Source organism: Atractosteus spatula, chromosome 12, assembly GCF_055471065.1.
Source record: "Atractosteus spatula isolate fAtrSpa1 chromosome 12, fAtrSpa1.hap1, whole genome shotgun sequence".
Classification (NCBI taxonomy): Eukaryota; Metazoa; Chordata; class Actinopteri; order Semionotiformes; family Lepisosteidae; genus Atractosteus; species Atractosteus spatula.
The window spans coordinates 5,405,110-5,427,623 of record NC_142717.1 but is presented as its reverse complement, the minus strand read 5'-3'; the positions used below and the strand labels follow the sequence as shown (position 1 = coordinate 5,427,623).

The window sequence follows — 22,514 nt, the reverse complement described above, 5'->3', positions numbered from 1 at the left end:
AATGAAGGTCTGTGAACTAACTCAAAATAACCAACAGTCTTTAATGAATTGCCAATATTTCTAACTTTTAGTGACTTCTTTGGTTTGATTAGCAATAATAAAAATAAATAATAAAAGGAACAATACTGCTAGAAAGATTTCAAACTTAATAGTATTATTAAAATGTACCTGTTATGTCATGCTGTTTGAAGGAATTGCTGTAGATCTGGTACTGGTTTGGACAGTGTTTCTTTAGCCACTTACAGACATCTTGTTGAGTCCATAGAGCTACTGGTTTCGATAGCTTCACATTTCCAGGCTGCAGACATAATAAATAATATCAGAATCAATGAAGATGTAGCCACACCTCCCAAAATATTTTCCATAATTAACTGTATTCCTACATAGTAAAAGAAAAACATCAATGTTTCAAAAACAATGGAATTTTTTATTTGCCGGCAATCTGTACCTTTACTAGAAGCAGCTTCTTCTGTACATCAAAACAAAGATCAAAAATAAATAATGAAAAGTCAAAGATAAATATCTTATTGCATTTGTTATTTTGATTGATTCAAATAAAAAAAACAACAACAAATTCATTAAGCTTATGGAGGCCTACAGTACATTTGTCTTTTTTTCTCTATGATAACGCATTTAACATTTTTATTTTCCTGGCATAAGAAGAACTTGTTTATATTTTTAATTCCTTTGTGATATAACATCTGAAAGTGTAGTCACAGATACTGTATGTATATTACGATCTTCCTGATTTACAAAAGAAAAAAAGTACTGTAGGCGGTTGTACAAAGGAAAAGAAAGAAAGTGGGAGCTTTTCTAGACACCTAACAAAAGCTAGAAGCTTTATAATACATCAAAATCCAAGTGATATATTTCTAAATGAATTGCTGCAAGAGTCTCAAAAGCAGGCAGCAGTTTCATATCTGACTAAAAATGGTAAGGAAATGAGTCACAATAGTTCCAACAGTTCCAGGAGAGAGAACTGTGGGTGTTCCTCTCCATATGCAGTAGATGAAAATCAGAAGACTAAACCATGAACATTCTTTCACATGTGATAAGTGGAAGGCTTGGCTGGAGACATGATTTGGTTTGTTTTGGGACAACTGTGAGGTTTTGTATTTTGTCAGTTTTAGTGTGTTGGATCTGGTCAGTCACTACATTGTGGGTTAATTTCCTATGGATATTTTGAAGACAGAAAGAAAAAATGAAGCAAGCCATGATGACTTGCACCACTTCTGCTTTATTTAAGCAGATACGTCACATGCTTGTTTACAATGGCCACCAGAAAAGCACCCATTTATCCAGAAGACTACCACCCAAGATCTGAACCCACAATCCTTTGGACTTTCCAGAGCCCGTACTTTCCAAAGCTGCTCAAAAGAGTTGTAAAGAAATAAAGATCAGAACTGTTCACAGGATTAAAGCAGTTAATTTACATTGTAATGAAAAATGACCTGTAACTTGAAATACACATTTGGAGTAATCAAAGCAAGTGCAAAGCAATTGATTTATGATTAAAATAAGCAGAGGTCTTGTTTAGCTTTTAATTCCTATTTTAGTAATTTCTTTTAAGGCTAATCATGTGGGCAGTATTGCTTTTTTCATTCATGAACATGAAATATGCCTTTAACATCCCTTTTTAGGTTAATAGAAAGTGCTGCCCACTGCCCCGGTAGAAATAAAAATTGCTGGAGCCCTGGGTTCAATTCTGGACTTGGGGGGGGCTATCTGCATGGAAGTTTTATGTTCTCCCTGTGTTCATGTGGGTTTCTGCACACAATCCAAAAACATCCTGATAGGTTAACTGAGTTCTGGGAAAACTGGCTTTGGTGTGAGTGTGTTTGAGTGATGGACTGGCGTGTGCCACTCAGGGCTTACCCTGACATGTGCCCTCTGCTCGCCATGAGAGGCTCTAGCTCCACAGTGGGCCTGAAGTGGAAGAAAGGGATGAATGAACGAATCTCAAACTTCCTACAGCCGTTTCTTAAAACAAACGCCTGACTGGGTTACCTGTTTCAAACACTGGCACAGTATAACAACGTTTCTCCTAAACTAAATGCATCTCTTTAAATTTCATTATTTTGACCACACATTCTTATTTCACTACTGATTGACGTAGTTCTCTAATTTATCCATATTATTTTGGATTTTACATACTGTATAATATAAAAATAAATACATTAGACTCTGTACAACATCTCTTCTCAATTGTTGTTGTGTTAGACTGAAAAGAATAAGATCCCTTAATCTGTTCATATATGACAATACTCTGAGGCCTGGAATCATTCTTGATGCCCTTTATTAAATTCTCTCTTAAGCTAGAAAATTGTATGTATGTGGTGGTGACCAGAATTCAACATAATATTCTAATGAGCATATAGACAGGTTTAGATTTAGCCTAATGAAGTAAACTTTATCATGCATATTTAACATGTACATAAAATAAGAACGTAGAGCAATTGTTGAGGTACTCTCCGATTTTTACTTTTCTCCTGTGGACAAAGTGCTCACTCCATTTTAAATACAGTAAATAGGAAGGACAGCTGTGTGAATTTGTGCCACTGTTCCTCGGACAAGCCAGGCTAAACCACCCCTAAATGATTGCGGGACTGTTTTCTTTTAGATTGAGAATGACCATGATCATGTCATTTTTTTGTTGTTGTTGAATCACATACACTGCACCTTCGCTCAATGCAAGTTACATCAAGTCCACTTGGCCTGCTCCTTCAGGGCAATCTCATTTAAACTACAGTAGGTTAGGGTGAGGGTTCAGAATTTCTTCAAAGAATTAATGCAACCTTCCACTTATTGGAGTGCCAAACTAAAGAGAGTGTATCAACAAGGGTAAAATTCTATTCTTGGACAAGTATTCTACTAGTGGAAATGTTGTGTTCGATGGTGATCTCACTGAGCATGGTTTCAGGCTTCACTGGGGTAAGAGTCAGGAATACATAAAAAATGAGGGCATTATTTTTTAATATGCATGTGCATTCAATGCCAAAGGCAAGATTTTGAACTGTATTATCACTTTCTTTCCAACTTCTGCCTTTAGGACAATTAAGGCAAAATTCGCTTTTTGAGCAATGCAGTGCAAACAGTTATATATGGAAGAAAAAAAATCTGAAGATATCATTGAAATAACACTTTTCCTAATAATTTCTGTCCTAAAATGCAGCTATGCCATCAAAAAGTATCTATGTTTTGTAGGAATCCTAACCCTAACACTAGCTATGGGTTTGTGCTATAGTAGGCATACAAAAGTTAATTGCTGATAATAACAAATTAGCTTTTTTTCTGCAGGAATGTTGGAGCCATATAGCATTTTTGGTAATATTATCATATTGGAGAAACAAGAGGACAGTTTTTCCATTAACTTTGTGTATTAATGTTAATTTCCATAGCCACAATAAAAATAAATAAATGTAAATACAGAAATCATGGATGTTTTAACATACATTGAATCCTATTTAGATGTCCAATATACCATAGAATAATTCCTAGTCTTGATATTATTCATGCAACAACAAAAGGTTCATTATATAGAAAGGTTTTTACATTTACTTGGCATTAATGGATCAGTTTTGTGTTTTGAACAATTCCTCCACAAATTATGACATGACTGATACACATGAGGAACAGACTAATTGCCTCTTAAATAAGTAAATTTAATGTTGTCTCATCCTCTCAGCTTCTCCTCTGCCTGCCCTCTACAGTCCCCCTGTGGTGTAAACATCGTCAGCCTCTGGCACCTCTATAAATCACGCCTACTCAGAATGGACATTGTATGTCCTACTGCAGTCTTCTCCTGCTTTGCTGGACATTTGCTGAAATAAACCACTGCACTGGATTTCTATACATTCTTCTACAGCTTTCAGAAACATAAAAGGGCTCTGGACAACATAATGTCTATAGTTAAAACTATTTTGATATACACATCATAGTGTTTGCCAAACCCCCACTGTACATTAACAGATTGAAATGTGGTAAACCAATACATCTATGGTTACAGTATGCTTACAATTGTCTGGGATTGAAGACAAAAACCTTATTTGCTGTTTCTCAGTTGGTCCTTGGGTTCCCATAGGAGGTGCTGGTTTTTAATCCAATCCTTTTTATAACTATCATACCTGTACATATCCAGCTAAGCTTTACAGAAAATTCCAGCCTCTATCATGCTGGGTTGAATTAAAATGCTACCAGTAAGACTTTCAACTACTGTATACTGCACATTTGCAAAATTTGATGGGCGTTTTCTTACACTACCTTCAGGCACTGGCTTAAATTCCCCAAACTGTTTCTGTGTAGGAAAACAAGCTCAGTCTATCTTCACACCTACAGTACATTGCCACTAGCTACTGTAGTTCTGTGTCTTAAAACTTTTATAATCAGGTAATCGGGATCAGATTTTGCTCTGAAGCACACGGGCTTTGAAAATCACATGAAAGGCACATTATTTACATAGTCCTCCTGCACGTCTTCCAAATGAGAGACTCCATTTATTTAGACTCCTTTTGCTCAACTACTTATCTGTTTGTGAGCACCATGAGGAAGAAAACTGTACCACTGCCAGAAAAGAGCAGCTGCTTATTAGTTAGATTCCTTGGCAGAACAGAGGGGGCATCTGATGCCCTCAGCAAAGACAGACGTAGCCCCAGGCACTCTAAACAGCACCTGAATTTCTGAAAACCATGAGAAAGTTTGAAAGGCTGAAAATAATTAAATCAGCATTACACCAACAAGAGAGCAAGGCTGTGTAGCCTGACATTTCAAGTAATGAGATATTTTGATTTACAATATAGCATAGAACTGGCAAGCAGTTCAGTACTAGAAGTGCTATATGCAAATGCTACCACCAATAATTGGTGTTTCTGCTGTGGTTGTTGTAATTAATTATACTATTGCATCTGTTCATGACTTACAGTAGAGAAAATTCTGCAGTTCTACATGGTTTACTATTTTATCACTAGTGTTACTTGCAATACTAGCTTAGGCTCTGTTCAAGGTTCCAGATGCAGGAGACCAGTCTGTTTTCTGTTTTCTGTTGTTCCAATACTGTGGAATGAACTCCAAGCCCATATCAGATCTTGCAAACGATTCAGAAAGTCCTGTTGCAAAACTCACTGTAATACTGTGGCTTACAAATCTGTTTAACTTAATGTTTGAATTCATGGATATCCATTTCTTTTTTGCACACTATACTGAGATATTACTGTTATTAATTCAAGTAGGTAGCTGCGTCAGCATGCGTAGGCTACAAAGGAACAGGTAACGGGTTTATTCCATGCTGAAAAGAAAGAAAATACAAAGTTTCGGCCGTGGAGCCTTCTTCAGGTGTGAGGACCTCGCTTAAACACACCTCAGACCTGAAAAAGGCTCTACGGCCAAACGTTGTGTTTCCTTTCTTTTCTTTTCAGCATGGAATAAACCCGTTACCTATTACTATTATTAATCAACTTTCTTCTTTTTCTCCTTCCCCTTCTTAATATTATAAAGCCACTTCAGAATTCTGGAAAAAACAGATATTGATGGGCATATCAGTGCTGTAGCATCTTAATAGCAAAATGTTTCAATAAAGGCTTCAGATTGTTTGTGTAATGTTCTACTGCTTTGCACCTTTGTAACATAGATTTGTACAGAACAATTACTGTACATTAAGAAATACCAAGAGTAAATCAAAACATAGAATGCTGCATGTGAAATATGAAATATGGGGGTACTTTCAGGACAGTACACTACTCCTTGAAAGGCCTGTGTAAAATAAACCTGTGGTCGGCCAGTCTGAGCTCCTTTGTCCAATTTATCTTTCTGATGTGAAGGAATAGTTCTACAGTCTGTACAGTATATCTAGAAATCACATGAGCTGCTAGAAGCTCAGGCTTCCGAATGACCTTGAGTGCATGATAGTATTACAGAGTTCCCTTCCACATATTTTCCTGGCAGCTTCATATTTAAAGAATTTTTCTACTGATCAATCATCCAATTAAACCTCTGTCAGGCAGAGAATAGGAATATGCAGACCTACAACCTCTAATCAGAAGTGTAACTACTATTAGGATTAATGTTTGACTTTTTATCTACTTGTGTACTCAGAAGCCTATAGCCTTTATGTTGTTGATAAAATTCATACTAAGCCATAAACTGACCTCGGAGGTCAGGAAAACCACATTAATTGTTATTTTGGGAAAATTATATCCCTTTCAAACATGGTAATGTTATAAGCAGCTACAAGGGCATTACTGCTACCAGCTTTTCTTCCCACTGGCTGGTGAGAGCAGTCCTTTTAAGGATAGTGAAATCATGCAATTTTATTTAATAAAAAGCACTCTCCTCCCTACTCTTCTGTGTGTTGATTGCCCATGTTGCAATGCCAAGGATAACTGCATTATCTATGCTGTAAAAAAACTTCTGCCTAGAAAAGTAAAAGTAATTGTCCAGGATATACAGTAGTATAAACGAGACTGCAAGTAATCTACAGTAAGCCTACAACTAAAATGTGTATGTGGTTAAATCATTAAATATTTATGGTACTCTTGAGTGGCTTAACCAGTAAAATTTAACCTCTGTAATCACTGGTATGAACCTGGGCCATGTCACTAAACCAGTGTGTCCAGATGGGGGAAGGCTGCAATTATTCGGACAAGTCTTTCTTGTCAAAGTGGCCTTCCAGATGCTTGCAGACTTGAGGTTCTGCTGGGGAGAGATGTGCCTCCTGCAGCCTCTCTCTGACCCTACTGTCTACACATCCTCATTCTCCCCTGTGTGTGGTCAGGGATAAAAACTGACTCTTCTACATTATGTTGGTACAGTTTAACAAATCTAATTTTACGACACATACACTAAATTTAGAAGGATTTCTGTTTGGCTTTCGGTAAACTACTGATTTATCAATTAAATTAAGAAACAGAACTGTTCAAGTATTCTAATGCAACTCTAGAGCCAAAATTCTCTATGGTTATGTACTGTAAAAGACACAGTAGTTGATACTGTACACGCCCTTGTTATAAGAGCATAGAGTTCAATTTTACAGAATTCAAATGCTTTGTTTTCTGTATGGTTTTATTTAGTTTATAATCAAGGTATTCATTCCCAACTATTTTTTCAAAGACAGGAATACCAAAACATTTGAAAATATCCCTTTATTTGACATTTGACGTGGTTTCAGTAAATCTGATTGCTGAAGGACATTGTTTGAATGTCCAATTGCTGTAGCAAAGGAAGATTTTTTTAAACAAAAGAACAATTTGTTCTTTTTTATCTCTCTTTGGTGTCCTGTGTTTTTTTGAAACCTCTGTCTGTTTACGTGTTCCCCACATCTGGCTTGCAGCTTGACTCTCAAATATGAACTTATCTGACAAGTTCACAGTGCCATCTAGTGTATACATTCCCAAAACATTCTCTTCAGTTTCAGAAGGTTTTTTAAACTATTGCATTTAAACTACATACAGTGTGAATATATCAATGATTGTCACAACATTTAATTAGAAACAAAGTTTGTCAAATACCTTAATTCCTCATCAGCTTGATTTGTTTGTTAGATTTAATACATTTCTTTTCTAAACCGACCTCTAAATGTAACCTCTAAAAAAATGAATTGAAGCCAACTTTACTTGTACAGAGCATAGAAAATACAAATACACACACACACACACACTGTAATCTGTGCTATTTAAGCTACAGCACTAACATGTTAAACACCAAAAGACTGAAATTAGTATAACTCTTTTTATTACTTTAAAATTAATTATGGTACTGCACAGTACATTACATTAATGCACAGCACATTGATTAGATGTACAGTATCTAAATGCAGGCTGACTGATCTATATAAATTTTAAAAAGCTTTGTGGTTCAGATGGTCCTGCTATATATATAGCATTTTCCCTTCACTTTTATCTTTACCAAAAGAATGTACTAACCAAATTTACCAAAAGCCAGGAACACAGGTGATTTATAGATTATTTTGTTCCAGAAATGAAAAAAATGTAACATTAAGAATTCTCCTTCAAGACATTGCTGTTACACATGACTTAAATTATGAATTGTTATATCTCAGTATTAAAGTTGAGTTCTTACCACCACACACTACGTTGCTGATCCAACAATGGATCAAGGTGTGATTTCTAGCTATGGATGTACAGTATGAACTGTGTGTGGAAAATATCCATTTTGAAGCAGTGAATGAGACCACAAGTCGAAACGAGTTGGTGATACTATCAACGTTTATTTTTTTACTCGTTATAGGTACATTAAACGTATATAACAATGTCATAATGGTATGTTCAGAACGTATCTCAAGCTAATTGCATTGCTCTTTATGAATATTAATTCCCCTTTCTAATTCAATTAGCTGTAAGTTGCATTACTTAGGAATGCAACCTGCATATATAATGGGAAACACATACTCAATCTAATTTATGATGCCTAACCCGACTCCATTAATTCTTAAAGGAAAACCTTTAGTCACAAGGGCAAATTTATGCTCTTACGGTCCCATAAGCTTCATATTTATGGTATTCTCATAGGACAAAGTTCTCCTAAATATGTTGTTTTTGCTATACAGTATGGCATGACTTTCTAGTTCCTAATCCCAAAGAATATCAGTGACCACCTGTACTGTACCTTGATATATTACTACTACTACTGTATAGCACAAATGAAAATTATTGGAGAAAATTACTCTCAACTACTGGCATTACTAGGGAACTGCAGTCCCAGTTTCTAAGACCAGTTATTAAATCTCGATAACAAAATAAATTAATTGACGGTATAGAAAAATTTTATACATTTTGAATTGGCATAAAATCGTGAACTTTCTGAAAGTATTGTAGGTCTCCGTGTTGTCACAATCCTCTGGTCTCATCATAGGCAAGAGTGAGAGTTTGCAAGAATTGTGACATGAAGCAGCCCTTCCTGCTCAGTAGTCACGATTAATGACAAACGTAAGGCGATGTATGAGTGAATAAGTACAGGTTGTGCAGCAAAACCATCTCGAAATCGAGACCAATATTTCTATTGGATTAAGAGAAAGGTATTCACAAGCCTGCTTCTTGACAGTGCAATAGCACCGCATCACCTCACCAGAAGTTTTGTTGCCTCGTTCTGAATCGCAGAATATGGCGCTGCGCGGATCTGGAAATTGACTCTACTTTGATGTAAATTGGAGGTTTTACAAGTTACTGTGTGCATTTTACTTTCTTTGAAATGCACTCATCAATGCTGATTCTTTCTAACCGCCGAAATATAAAAAGTTTTGCAGTTCCCCTTTCAGTTCTGTGCGGGTGATTCTCCCATACTTTCCAACCTAGAAATAGACTTGTTTAGAAAGACAAAAGCATCCCTTAGTCACATGGGACTCCTGTCAGTGGGGATGCAAGCAGGTTGTGTCAAAGAAGACAGGAAGACAAGAGGCAGGATAGCAATAGTGGAATAAAGTGAGATGATTGAATGGAAAACTGCACCTTTAATACGGATCAGTGACTGAAACTCTCTGCTCTTGAACACAGAGCATTCTCCGGATTTACTAATTAAACACCCCCCAATGTGATTCTTTCCCGGGATGGCACAGATCTGCTATTTTGAGCGTAGGTAAGCACAGTCAATACTAATTGAAAATGTAAAATCCCTGCACGATTTGTCAGGAGTGCCTTTCATCTCAGACAGTCATCTCTTTGACTCCGAGCCTCAGCACTGTGGTAATCTTGGCTGGGGGCCTATGAGGGGCATCAGATTGGCATCTGCATTCACGGGTTTCAGAAAGAGAAAATTGGCTGGGGGCCGATTTGCCTCCAGTCACGCACTTAGGGACGCCAGGTGGAAACAGCATGATCTGAGCTCACCGCTGTCTCCAGGGTTTAATAGCATTGCTGCATCCACCACCAGAGCTCTTATGAAAAGACAGGGTGAGCTAGTGTGCTGGAGGAAATGAAAACTCCTTTAAAAGCTCATACTGTATTCTCATATGTGGGCTAAAGCAATGAGACAACGTTGAAAGGAAGGTGTTTCATCAGCAGTTCTGAGCTCAGATTATTATTGGATATTGATCCAGTGCAGATTGCAAAACAGATTTGTAATAGATTATTAGTAAGATACTGGTTGCTGAGGGGAGACCATGAGGACTTTTGGCGTGACCATATGTTTAATTTAACAGAACATGACCGTGAATGAAAAATATTGCTAATGCAAAATTTAAACCAAGGACGGTGAAAGCTTTGTGCTGTTTTTGGGCTGCACAAACATCACAGCTGAGGAGGATTCTGGATGCACAATTTTATTTAAGAATAAAGGACTTATATGCTTGCTTTAGTCAACTGAAATACAGGAACATTCATTTTACATTTTATGTGAATTCCTATTGTCATCGCTATTATTTATTTAAAGTAGGAAACTGAGTCTTCTCTCTGGCAGAAGGGGGCAATCATATTCCTACAGTTTATTCTACATGTGAACACTGAAAAGAAGGAAGATGATTTTTTGTAAATACCAAGTTTTGTCCCAGAAAAAACATTGGCATAATTGAATTATGACTACATTGAGTGTCGTATTGTTGTCATATCAGCTCACATCTCAGGGAAACAAGTCATGGCCTCCTTTTTCACATATCATATCAGTCGCAATGCTGCTAGTTAACTGTAGAATTAATACTGCTGCTGAAAGCCAGCTTTGTTCTGCACCCTTTTAACATGAACAGTCAAGGACTGAATTATGCTCCCTTGTTATTTCTGTTAGCAACATGACATACATCATTAAAAAAGGAAAAACCTGCATCCTCAGAGCATAAAAAAAGCCTGCAGTTAAAATTAGATTTACTAACTGTGCAGACACTGTGGTGAAAATCAAACACTTTATATAATGTTTCTAATCCCCCTTGGTTTCTGAGTCATCACACAGAGGAACCATCCAGCAGCTGTAACTATTTTTATCCGCTTTCAGCAAAATGATATGAGTGCACTAAATTTGCTGTTCTTGAATGGTGAAAATGACATAAGTACAAAGGAATAGTTTATTTATAAAACCATACTGCAGGCTAAGGTAGAAGGAGGTAATAAGCAAATAAGTGTTGTTTAACTTCATTGAGGGATTTTTTTTTTCCAAACACCCTCTGGACACCTAACTCAAGAGAAAACCTTAAGGCTGCTTTTGTACTGGTGGACAGTACTGCTTTAAAGCCAGCAGCCATATCACCCTGCAACTCACAACTGACAACCCACTGAAGCTCAGCAGGTGTGAGCCTGACCAATACCTGAATGGGAGACCTCAAGTAGTGATATGAGGTAAGAAAACAAGACACACTGCCTTAAAATACGGATCCATGTGTACAGTAGGTAACATCCTGTTATATCCTCTATATTAAAACTTGTGTGTTGCAGATACTTGTATAAATAGGGAAGAATTAAACAAGAAAAGTATAAGATGTGTTAATAGTGCATTTCTGTCCAGCCCAAAGTGCTGCAAAAACAAAAGGACATTTATGGTCTGTTTTAGTAGAAGAGCATGAAGCATATTATAGTACAGTTGTCTGTATTTTATCCTCCCTGCTGGAAACACAAAAATCATATTGTATCCATCCTGGAAACACAAAATTCATATGGTATCTGCCCTGGAAACAAAAAATTGACCTCAAATATTTAGAAAAGGTGAGGGCTCCAAGTTTCTCTTGTGAAAACCTCCAGATAAAACCCACAGATTAGGGATTCACAAGTAGCATGTAGGGAGCAAACATTAGTCTGAGGGTATTACTGTAAGTATTTAATTTAATTACCGTATCTTAATACTTTCAAGATTTTTATATTTAGTACATTACATATGTACGTAGTTCATAATGCAATGTACACTGGAAAATGTATGTAAGAGTTCCTGATAGTTCCTTACCCGAGCACCATCTGTTTCCGAAGTCTGTTGTTTAGGACTTCCTTTCTTCTCCAGAAGCCTCAGACTGCTGTCCTCATTTCTGACTCCATTCTCTCTCGATTCTGCTTCAAGGTGCACACTGACATCCTCTGCACAGGCTGCGTGATCTATTCCATTCTGACTCAGGTTACAGTGGACAGCTGGAGAAAGAAAATCCAAAACTGAGAGGGCCATTTCAATAACATTATTTTTTTAATTTAACCTGGTTGCTAAATTCTCTATGAAGTTGTATTACTCTTGCTTTAGCAATCATCTACTTCTAATTTAATAAAAGCATAGATTGCTCTGACAACAGATGAGCTTCACTGAATTCTAATACGATGGCCTGATGAAAGTAAAAAATTAAAATACCAATATTTATTCATTTTCTCCTATTTATTATTGCTAAGCATGGTGTTTAATGGATGGTGCTCTGTAAATATTGGAAAAAAGAATGTAATTAATGAAGTTTTATGTCCCTAAAAACAATGAAATGCATCTGAAAACACGGTGCAGGAAAATTAAAATTTTTACAGACTTGGTTAGATCTACAAAATGATCCCAGAAGACATACATACTTACTGTACGAATAAAAATACGGAGGCACCTAGTGTTGATGTAGATGTCAAATGTTTCTGTTCTATCACACACTTAGTGCATCTCATCTGACATTTGATGCATCTGGATAATGAAAATGGGACCAACGTTTTTACGTCTCTGAACTGGGCTGTAAAGTTAAGGACTTTGTTTTTGCTAGTTTATAGCCTCCTGCATATCACATACAGGCTCTATAATGTGTAAGTATGCAAAATACTTAGAGACACATCATTGATTGGCTATCCCTCATGGTTGGATTAATCATTTTCATTTGCATTGGGGTGTCTGCATCTGGTGCTTTCTGATGAAGACTTCTGGTCTCCTGAGTATGTCTAAGTCCTGTCTTCATATGCTGTATGCTTCTTTAATACAGGTGTGTTGTCTGGAGATCCATTTCTGTCAAAGTAAATATTGGAGCATACTCAAGTTCGATAACTGAAGTCAGGGTGGTTGGATTTTTGGACTGGAGCTCTTGGAGATCAAATAAATGATCATCTATTCTGTAAATCAGCTGCAATCCTGCAAAGACCTTGTCTATTACCTAATTGAGCACGTGACTTAGAATTATATATCACAGTTGAGGTGATGACGTATTGTTAGAATCTTGTCTGGATTTCCAAGGTTCCTGCAATGGATACATCCATAAGGATTACTGCACCGATTTTTCAAAGTCATCAGGAGAATGAACTTCAGGAGAATCTTGCAACTCACCACACATTTCACAATGTTTCAAATGCCGAGTTTAAAAATGTTAAGCATGTTGAAATGTGAAAGGTAAATGAGACCTGAATATTTCAATAGTCTATACTGAGAAAAGTATACTATATATTTTTATTATATTGATTTTATTATTCTTTGAATGCTTGCCATGATTTGGGACTGTCTGATTGTAAGGAATTACAATCAGAATAAGAACTACTGACATCTACAGTATGTGAGATTAAACCAGATCTATGAATACCATAAAGTCTTGCACACATTTCATTTTCCACACACCTTGCCAATCATTGTTGCTTGTTATGTGATTCAGAGATAATAATAATGCAGACTTCAATAAACAATAAACATAAACATTTGGAAATACAGTTTTAAATGTAAGCCCGTTAGTCTCTACTTTAGTATTAGTCAGCAAATTTTCTTTTGAAAACTATTTAAAAAAATTGATTTCAGCCCAGAAAGAATTTTCTAGGGTTTGATAAACTATGGTGTGATCACTAGATGGTGCTGTTGAATCTCAATGGAAAAAACAAGTAAACTAGGAATTTTATGTGAGATTCAGTGATCCAACTCCAAGAATCTAAAGATCAGGAAGACTTGTATGCATAATTGCACCCAATTATTATCTGATATATATGTATATAGGCTATGAAATATGTATCATATTTGTATATAAAAACATCATTTGTGTGCATGTGCATATATTGGGGATGGGGGCTGGTAATTTTAGACTTAAAGCTATGCTTCTTCTGCCTCATTTTGAAACAGACAGTAAAACAGAAGATAAACAAAACATTGCAGGATTATAAGTAAAGATGTTCTATAAGTTCTATAAGTAATATGCTCCACTGGATGTTCATCTGAATTAAATGTGACATCCCCTAAAGTAGGAAAAAAAGAACAAAAACAATCATAAAATTACAAATACAAAGTCAATATCTGTGGTCTGCCTTTTAATAAAAACTTAAAAATTAAGCAATTTGACATTGTTTATATTAATTAAATTAATAAAAGATTAACATAAAAGTATTCTAAAAATATTCCACTTCCTGATTACTATGTAAGTGCACCCTAGGTACTTTTTAGCTAAAAAAAATACTATCCTGAATAAAACTCGTAATCACATAAAGCTTGGATAATGAGGATGGAATAAAATATTTACATGGCTAATACCAGGCAAAAAAATACATAATTAATTAAAATGTTTTGCTCATTTCAAGCTTATGAATTTTTTAATCCAAATATTGATTTCTGAGTTTGTATGCAATTTAAATCCTCTTTCTATTCTAAACAGACCTACTGTACACAGTACAACAAAGAAGAAGCATCTCTGACATACAGTAAATGCTGCCATCAAGTGATGAATTTGAAATTTGCAGTTTAACAAGCGATTCAAAGTTTTGTGTTATCTTCCGTTTAAATGTCATATGACACTAGCTTCTTTTTTTAACATCATTATATATTTTGGGACATCAAACTTACAGTTCAAGGAACATTTTCATTGTTTTCAGTATGGGAAATTAGCCCCAATTAACCCCAAGGTTACAAAACGTCCAACAAGGAAAATGGGTGTATTAGAGATTAGTGCCTAATGAAATAAGCTGCGTCACTTGAAAAAATGAGGGGATATTCCAAGTCTGTAGTTTTGAAAGAGGGTCACTAGGAGGACATTTTATTTAAGCATTCAAAAGCCTAATAAGGTGAACCCAGATGAACAAGGAATCAGGGAAGTAGGATCAGGAGTGTAAAAAAAGTAGACATACTAAAAGTGAAAAGGTTTTTGTAAAAAGTATCTTGGAGGTCAGTAAGACACTGTGTTTTTTTGTGATCCTTCCAAAATAACCTTTAGCCACTGAAACCAGCACTGTGCTAAGGTTTTACTGGCTCATTGTCACACTGATCTGATCTATGCCACTGCATCGCAAAACACTAAACTTCAGCTTCTACAGCCATATTAAAGAGTTGCATTTAATGTATCCCATTTAAGTTGTGTTGCTATTGTCAAGTTTCAAAAGATTAGCAGAACTCGGCAATATATCAGATTTCCTTTATTCAACATACGCCCGCCATGATTGTTTTTCTCTACTGGTATTACAGTAGGTTTGCCTTCTTATTTTTATTTTCATTTCTTGATTTCCTCACTACGGTTCTTGCAAGTACAGTAGTGTATTTGTAACAACAACACAGAGTACAACTGTGCAGAAATAAACACTTTCCAAAAACAAGCCAGAATGTAATGCTATGTGGCCAAAAATGTGCGTTTTACATCATATTTTTGAACTGAAAGTAAATCTGACAGGGAAACTGAAATACAGTAAAGAAATAAAAAATATTAACAACAAGGAGTCATTCAATCTACAGTATTCACCTGGCAGACAGTAGCTCAGAGATTCAAGGAAGGACTTAATGCTTCTTAAATTATCCCAATTAATCAGCTTTGAAACTGTGGTTACCGAACCTTTTCTTAACTCCTGTCACACTATTGACCAAGGATGTGCCGTTTCCATACATCTACAAATCCGATCTTGTCCCCTGCTCCAATTTATTTCATGGATCTGGAAGTAATTTTTGTCAGGTTTTTTTTTATTATTTTTTTTTCTCAGTTTGTCAGCTTCTCTCAGGAGAATTTCATTGATTCACAGTCTCAAATATCCTTTAAATCTTTCACGTTCCGGGTCTTTTTCTGTGTGCGATGTACAGTACCTTACGGTGTGGGCAATTGAACACGAGAAGTCAACAATCTTCCTTTGATGTGGTAGCAGCCAACCTGATGGATTAATAACATGTTCAAAAAATGAAAAGCCCTTTTGCTGGAAAATTTTCTCTTCCAGTGCCTAAAATCACAACGGCTGACCTAAACAATGTCAGTACAGAGATAAGATGTACAGCTGATGTTGGACTCATGATAACTTCTAATCTGACAGCACCGATAATTAAAGCTCGACAATCTCAGTGTTTTCCTCCCAGACATTGCTCCTTACGGAAAGCAGAGTAAATTCAGAATGAGTGAGACATGAGAAGGTTGTGCATAGACAAATTATATATTATTGAAGTGGGTCCCAGCTGCATAGAAAATTACAGCTTCGGCTGTTCCTCTACTGCAATGTTATTCACTACATCCCACTGGGGGGAGTTTTTTTCTAAAAATAGCACAGACCACTTGCCCCTGTTCACAGTGACGTCTTCCGTGATAACAGATGAGAGCAAAGCCATGAGAGAATATTTTTGGTTACAAAATAAAAGCTACATCATTAAAACAACCTTAAAACTGGGATATTGCAGAAGGTAGAGAAAGTTTTTATGAAGACCTTGGATTCACATCTCAACTTTATACTAAGGAAGGGAATTCTGAAGTTGATTCTTAAAGCTCTGTAGCTAGATATGCTGCCAGGGCTTCGAGCATTTTTAATTAAATCTTTTGAAAGTCATAAAGAATTAATCAGTGGAAAAAGAATAAAAGGAACCATCTGCTGAGGAGTAATCTAAAAATAAAACTGCAAAGATAAAACCGAATATGTCTTAAGTACGTTTAGTACTGGCCAACATATTACGTTAAATACTGTGGCTATCAAAAGTATTCAGCCATTTGGACTTTTTCACATTTAATTGTGTTACAATATGGAATCATAATGTATTTGTTTTTGTTTGCCTTTGATCAACAAAAAACACTGTATAATGTCAAAGTGACAACATAAATATACACAGCGTCGCATATCATAAATACAAAACTGAAAACTGACTGCATAAGTATTCATCCCCCTTGAGTCAATATTCAGTAAAGGTACCTGTACCTTTGTCAGAAATTAGATTCTTAGTGGCAAGCAATGTGCAGCTGTCTTGAGAAGCATTAGACAGACCTTCATCACCTTCCACGGCCAGAATGGATTAGAATTCTGTTGGAAACTGCTAGAACATGCACTTCAGTCCCACACCATTACAACTTTTACTATTGCAACTGAAGATGATCCTGCTGAACAATAGGATGGGTCCAGACCACGATATTTTAATAGCTTGCAAAAACACATTATATGTTTTGTTGGAGCTCTTGTTGTGGCTAGCAGAGACCAAATACGATATTCCGATTAAGATGTTTTTGTTAAGAACAAAAAGAAGCCATTCAAACCGATCTAGCTGGTTTAGTCTAACTGACTAATCTGTTTGAATATGAGAGCCTTTGATGTATTAGGAGAAAATGCTGAAGCTTGTGCTCTCTTCTTACACTCCTTTCTACATTTAGAGCAAGGAGTAAAAAAGCCATGATACATCCATGGATAAAAGTGTGTGCTTGCGAATATGCATGAACAAAGGTGATGTTTCCACTATTAAAGGCATGCATTTGTCATCTTAAATTAAACTGCAGCAATGCCACAACCTCTAAAACAGGGAGATAATGCACTCTGGGAATGGCGACAGACTGACTAGAAGCACCAGGTATTGACTTGGACCTGGTCAACTGTATGTAATGACCAGGTGGCAACACCTAAGGGATTCAATCTCCAAATCAACAAACTTTAACTGTTAACACAGTTAGGAATTCAAAACTAATCAGTGTCACCACACACCGAAGAGATGTCAATATTTGACACAGATGGGCCTACAATGATAACACCGTGATTCAAAGTCACTAGGATACACCAGCTGAAAATGGCAAAAAGATAATCTTTGGTCTGCAGGAGAAAGCACAAAGGGTTTGCTAAAGTCAGTAAGAAAAAAACAACAGTTTTGGCAGCCAGCAGTAGCACAGTGAAAAAAAGAAGAAAGAGAACACAACGTTTCGGCCGTGGAGCCTTCTTCAGGTGTTTCATCCATCATTCTAACACACCTGAAGAAGGCTCCACGGCCGAAACGTTGTGTTCTCTTTCTTCTTTTTTTCAGCATGGAATAAACCTATTACTTGTTCCTTTGCAGCCTACGCATGCTGACGCAGCTACCCACCTGAACTAGTAGCACAGTGATGTGGAGAGTCATTAGTATCAGTGTTAAAGAATGGTTTTGCTATAGCTGGTGGTAATCTCACTGTATGGCATTGTGTTGAACATATTTTGAGACCTGTATTTTGACAGAGACACTCACATCAATGTAATCCCTTTATCTTTCACCACCATATGACACTGCAGCTTCCAGAACACATTTACACCTGCTTTAATAATATAATAGATGAACACGAGATATTACTGACCAATCTGCTGTAAAAACACAATGGCAGAACACAGATAAAAGCAGCTCAAAGGGCAGTCCAGTACATATATTTTTTAAATGTCATGTAAACCATATAATGGAATGAAATTTATTCCCTTTCTTTTTATGGCTTCTTCAGGTATAATCTATTGATGAGCAAATAATACATAGAAAATAAAATTTCTAAGGTATCTTAAGCACAAGGAGGTTGGTAGTACCATGAAAAATGCAAGAGACAGAGATACTGCTCTGAGGAGCTCCTCATTAAAAAAGAAGACCCTGTTTTTGTGCTTTGAAATTCACCAATTCACCCCCACCCCCCTTCTTCCCTGCAACGAATACATCCTTCTGTGCATATCTTTGAGGTCCCCACTACCCAGACACGCAATCCCTTGATGAGCAAATCGCTTCAGACAGCTCAGATGCAGAGTCTACTGCTCCAATGCTACTCTTTACCAGTTCTGGAGCTCAGATTTCAGATGTGTTTTATTTTTTTCAGAGAAACTGCTTCTAGTTTAGAAATAAATTCTCCTTTTACTGTTTGTCCTACAGTATTAGAAGACACTGTAGTTACAATACATGAAGAAGGTTTTTATTTAATCATTTCCCATCATTATTATGACAACCTTTAAAATAAAAATGAGAACTTTGGTCATTACTTAGGATTAGAATAGTACCTTTGAAGATACTTTTTTTTATTTATACACAGCACACCAAAAGTTGATGCGGTCTTTCTTGCAATGGTGATTTCCATCTTCACTCCATTCACTCACCTGTCTTTGTTTTTCCCTGTGTCCTCTATGCATTTAGTTAGGGTTAGAAGATTCTTTAACAGATCTTTCAGACCTGATATTTATGATTTCATCCATCATTCTAAATAAGAACTTTCTCTTAATGCACCTGATTAATACATTCCCAAGCTGCTACTGCATTTGGATCTACTCCTGCCAAATCATACTGTATCAATTATGACCTGTTATTATACTACTGTGTAATATTTAAAAGAAACATACAGTACCCTGAGAAGGTTTGGACAGTTTCCTGCAAATAATGGAAAGAGAGCTCTTTTAAAACTTTAAAACGCTAAAAGGTAGAGCTTTATGAAAAGATTCTTTTAAATCATCATGCCATAATTGGCACTCTGAATGAAGCTCCAAATCATAATCATAAAGCCTGAATAAAGCAGAGGCTGATTAAACAACTTTATAAATTATTCAGGCAGTGCTGCATTTTCGTGCTATTTTTACAGTATGCTGAATGTGACAAAGTCATTTGTAGGCATCCAGCTACTGTACAATGCACAGAAAAAGAGTTAGGAAGTGTGTTAGAGAGCACAGTCTTGTTGGAACAGGCAACAACATTTTTACAGTTAAATTTGTGCCTTCCTGAGATACTTATACACAAGTTTTAATGTTGCCTACCTTGTGCTTCAAGGTGAGCTGCCCATACTCTTCTTATTAATGCTTCTACTTTACATCTGCATTTTCCATCTGAACCAAACCAAAACTGCACTTGCACACATGTACACTCATGACTTGGGTGACAAGAAGTTTGGTTTTCTTTTGCTTTCTGACCACCTCTAGGAGCTCATTCTTTCCGGCATCGTGCACATCGAATCCAAGTGCTTTCAGCCAGGTCTTGCTGTTTGCACTGACCTGAATTAATGTAGCTCTGACAGGTTCCTGAACAATACCTGCAGCGCACCCGTTACAGTATCGGACTGAAAATGTGTTTGAGTTTAGCTGCATAAAACCTTTATACTGTAAGTAAACTCAGGCACAAAGTGTTTGATTTCCGTTGATTGATTTCTTGACTGAATGTACATTAAAAGCAAAATAAGCAGTTTTGCTCTGCATTCCTGAGCACAAGAAATGTGACACTGTTTGAGTAATTGCAGCTTTACTTTGATTTCAAGTGTGCTAAAATTGCATGTGATATATTAATTAGTGTCTCAATACTGATGAGTATTATTACCGTTTTTACTGAACAAGTGAAGATACAACCTGATCACAGCAAGTTTATCGAGTGAGCTGAAGCATAAGAATGGTTCTGAACGAAAGGAGTCCATTCAGCCAATCTAGCCCGTTTGGTAGTTAGTAGCTACAGTAGTTGACCCGAAGATCTCATTCAGCCATATTTGAAAGATCTCAAGAGTATTGGACAGCATGCCTGGGTGTCTTGTTCCTTAATCTCTTTCATACTTTGTGTGAAGAAGTGCCTCCTGTTTATGGCTGTAAAGGTATTTGCAGGCAAATTCCACTTGTGTCCTCTGGTTTGTGTTTTATCATTGATTCTGAAGAAGTCCACCAAGTTGACTGTGACAGTCTTTCGAAGACTTTGAATACTTATAACAGGTCTTTTCGGCAAATTCCTTGCAAAAAACTTTTCGGATTTTTCTGTTCAAGACTTTAAAGTTTCGGTTCCCTCAGACTGTCAGTCTTTAAGTTCTGGAATGTATCTGGTTTATCTTCTCTCGACTGGTTCCAGATAAAAAGGGTGAGCTACATAATCTATCAAGCATACAAAAGAGCAGAGGATCCAACTTACTGCTTCATACAGCACATTTAAAATTGTTATATTGTTCTAAATTTTTCTGTGATTGTTTTCCCAAGCAAGGCCTTCATTGCCTAGGGCAAAGAACTTTTCAATATACTTTTGAGGCTAACAATTCTGAACTGGTTAGTAACATGTGCTCTCTCACATCCTGATTATGGGAACATTACAAGAAGGATATAGGTACTACTGTATTATAGAATATAGAAGAATTTGAGACTGGGTACATTTCAGAACACCTGGTCAAATTGTAAATTTACTCTCTGTGATTCTCGCATCTTAAAAAATCTGAGTTAGTGCACTGAAATACTGTATGGTCAAGCTAGACAATGTCAATACCCTTCCAGTACTGTCAGATGTCAACAGACTATTTTCAAATTATTATTTTTGTAATACTGTTGTGTTTTAGGTCTTATTCCTGCTTTTGTAAATTCATTTTTGTATTTCAAATACCTTTTAAACCCCAATGTCAATAACAGATTACAATTCTTCAGTGTTTGTTATTACCCTGTTAGAAACCTTGAATTATGTTATTATTAACTTGCTTGCATGCACGTCTAACAAAAATCTAGAAATAAGACCTTATTTAGATTTCAATAAATATGCCGATACTTGTATAGGAAAAAGAATTTAGTTACTCTCAAAGATTTAATCAATTATGAACATTTTACTGTATAGCCATGACTAAGTACACAAAGCATCTCAAAGCAGTGAGAAACCTTCTCATGCTGGTGCAAAAAAAAAACCTCCATCTGTTTCACTTTAGCAAAGGTGAAATGCAGCCAAATTCCATGGAACCATAATTGATTGCTTATATCTTGTCTGACTCAAAAGATGCAATGACTTCTCACATCTTGCATGTGTTCCTTTAAACCTTTCAGATAAATCCTTCTAACAGAGTACAGAAAGACTATAGGGAAATGAAGTCAAACGCATACAGTATACAGTATAGGAAGCAATTATAAAGGAAAAAAGTATAAATATATTCCTTAATTAAGAAACATACTTAAAAGAATTGATGCCATTAGGTCTTTAAGATCTCAATACCAGGAAAAATTAAAAAAAGAAGTGAAGACAGTGTTATTTGATGAGAATCCAAATCAAATAAGTAATTGAAATAATAAAAAAAAATCTTTAACTCTCTAACGTTTGAGTCTAAAATTAAGGTTTATAATTTTAGAAAAAGACAACAAAGAGACAAGGCAGAGTTTATAGGCGGTGATCAAATGAATTTAAAGGTTTAAAGCAAATTCATCCCTTAAACTGTTAGGTTCGTGTCTAACAAAATATGGCCTAAACTGCAACTTATTTTCCTTCTAACTTTTTTTTCTTGGTTTCCCCATTGCAATGGAGCACCTGTCTCTGCCATGTCTTTGTCAGTTCAAGCCACTGGAGGGCAGCTCATAGATAAATCAGGGAGAGGACCTGTGTAGGCCTTCACTCGCAGGCTACACAGGGATCTGATTTACAATGTTTCCTACACTTCCACAAATCCCCTGGTAGGGATTCATCTCCTAGATCTCTCCCTTCGAACTTGCTTTCACACCTTTCCCTACCCATTTTCATATTCTATTTATTTTGTTCTC

General features: G+C 36.3%; 1 protein-coding gene across 1 annotated transcript in view; it reads right to left on the bottom strand.

The window, feature by feature from the left end:
* Positions 1-22,514, bottom strand: part of samd12 (sterile alpha motif domain containing 12) — a 124,676-nt gene that overhangs the window by 85,351 nt on the left and 16,811 nt on the right. Inside the window, exons 2-3 of the mRNA XM_088929023.1 lie at positions 11,866-12,044; positions 169-298 (exon numbers count right to left, since the gene is read on the bottom strand). Coding sequence (XP_088785149.1) covers positions 169-298; positions 11,866-12,044 — 309 coding nt within the window. The remainder of the gene's footprint in view (positions 1-168; positions 299-11,865; positions 12,045-22,514) is intronic.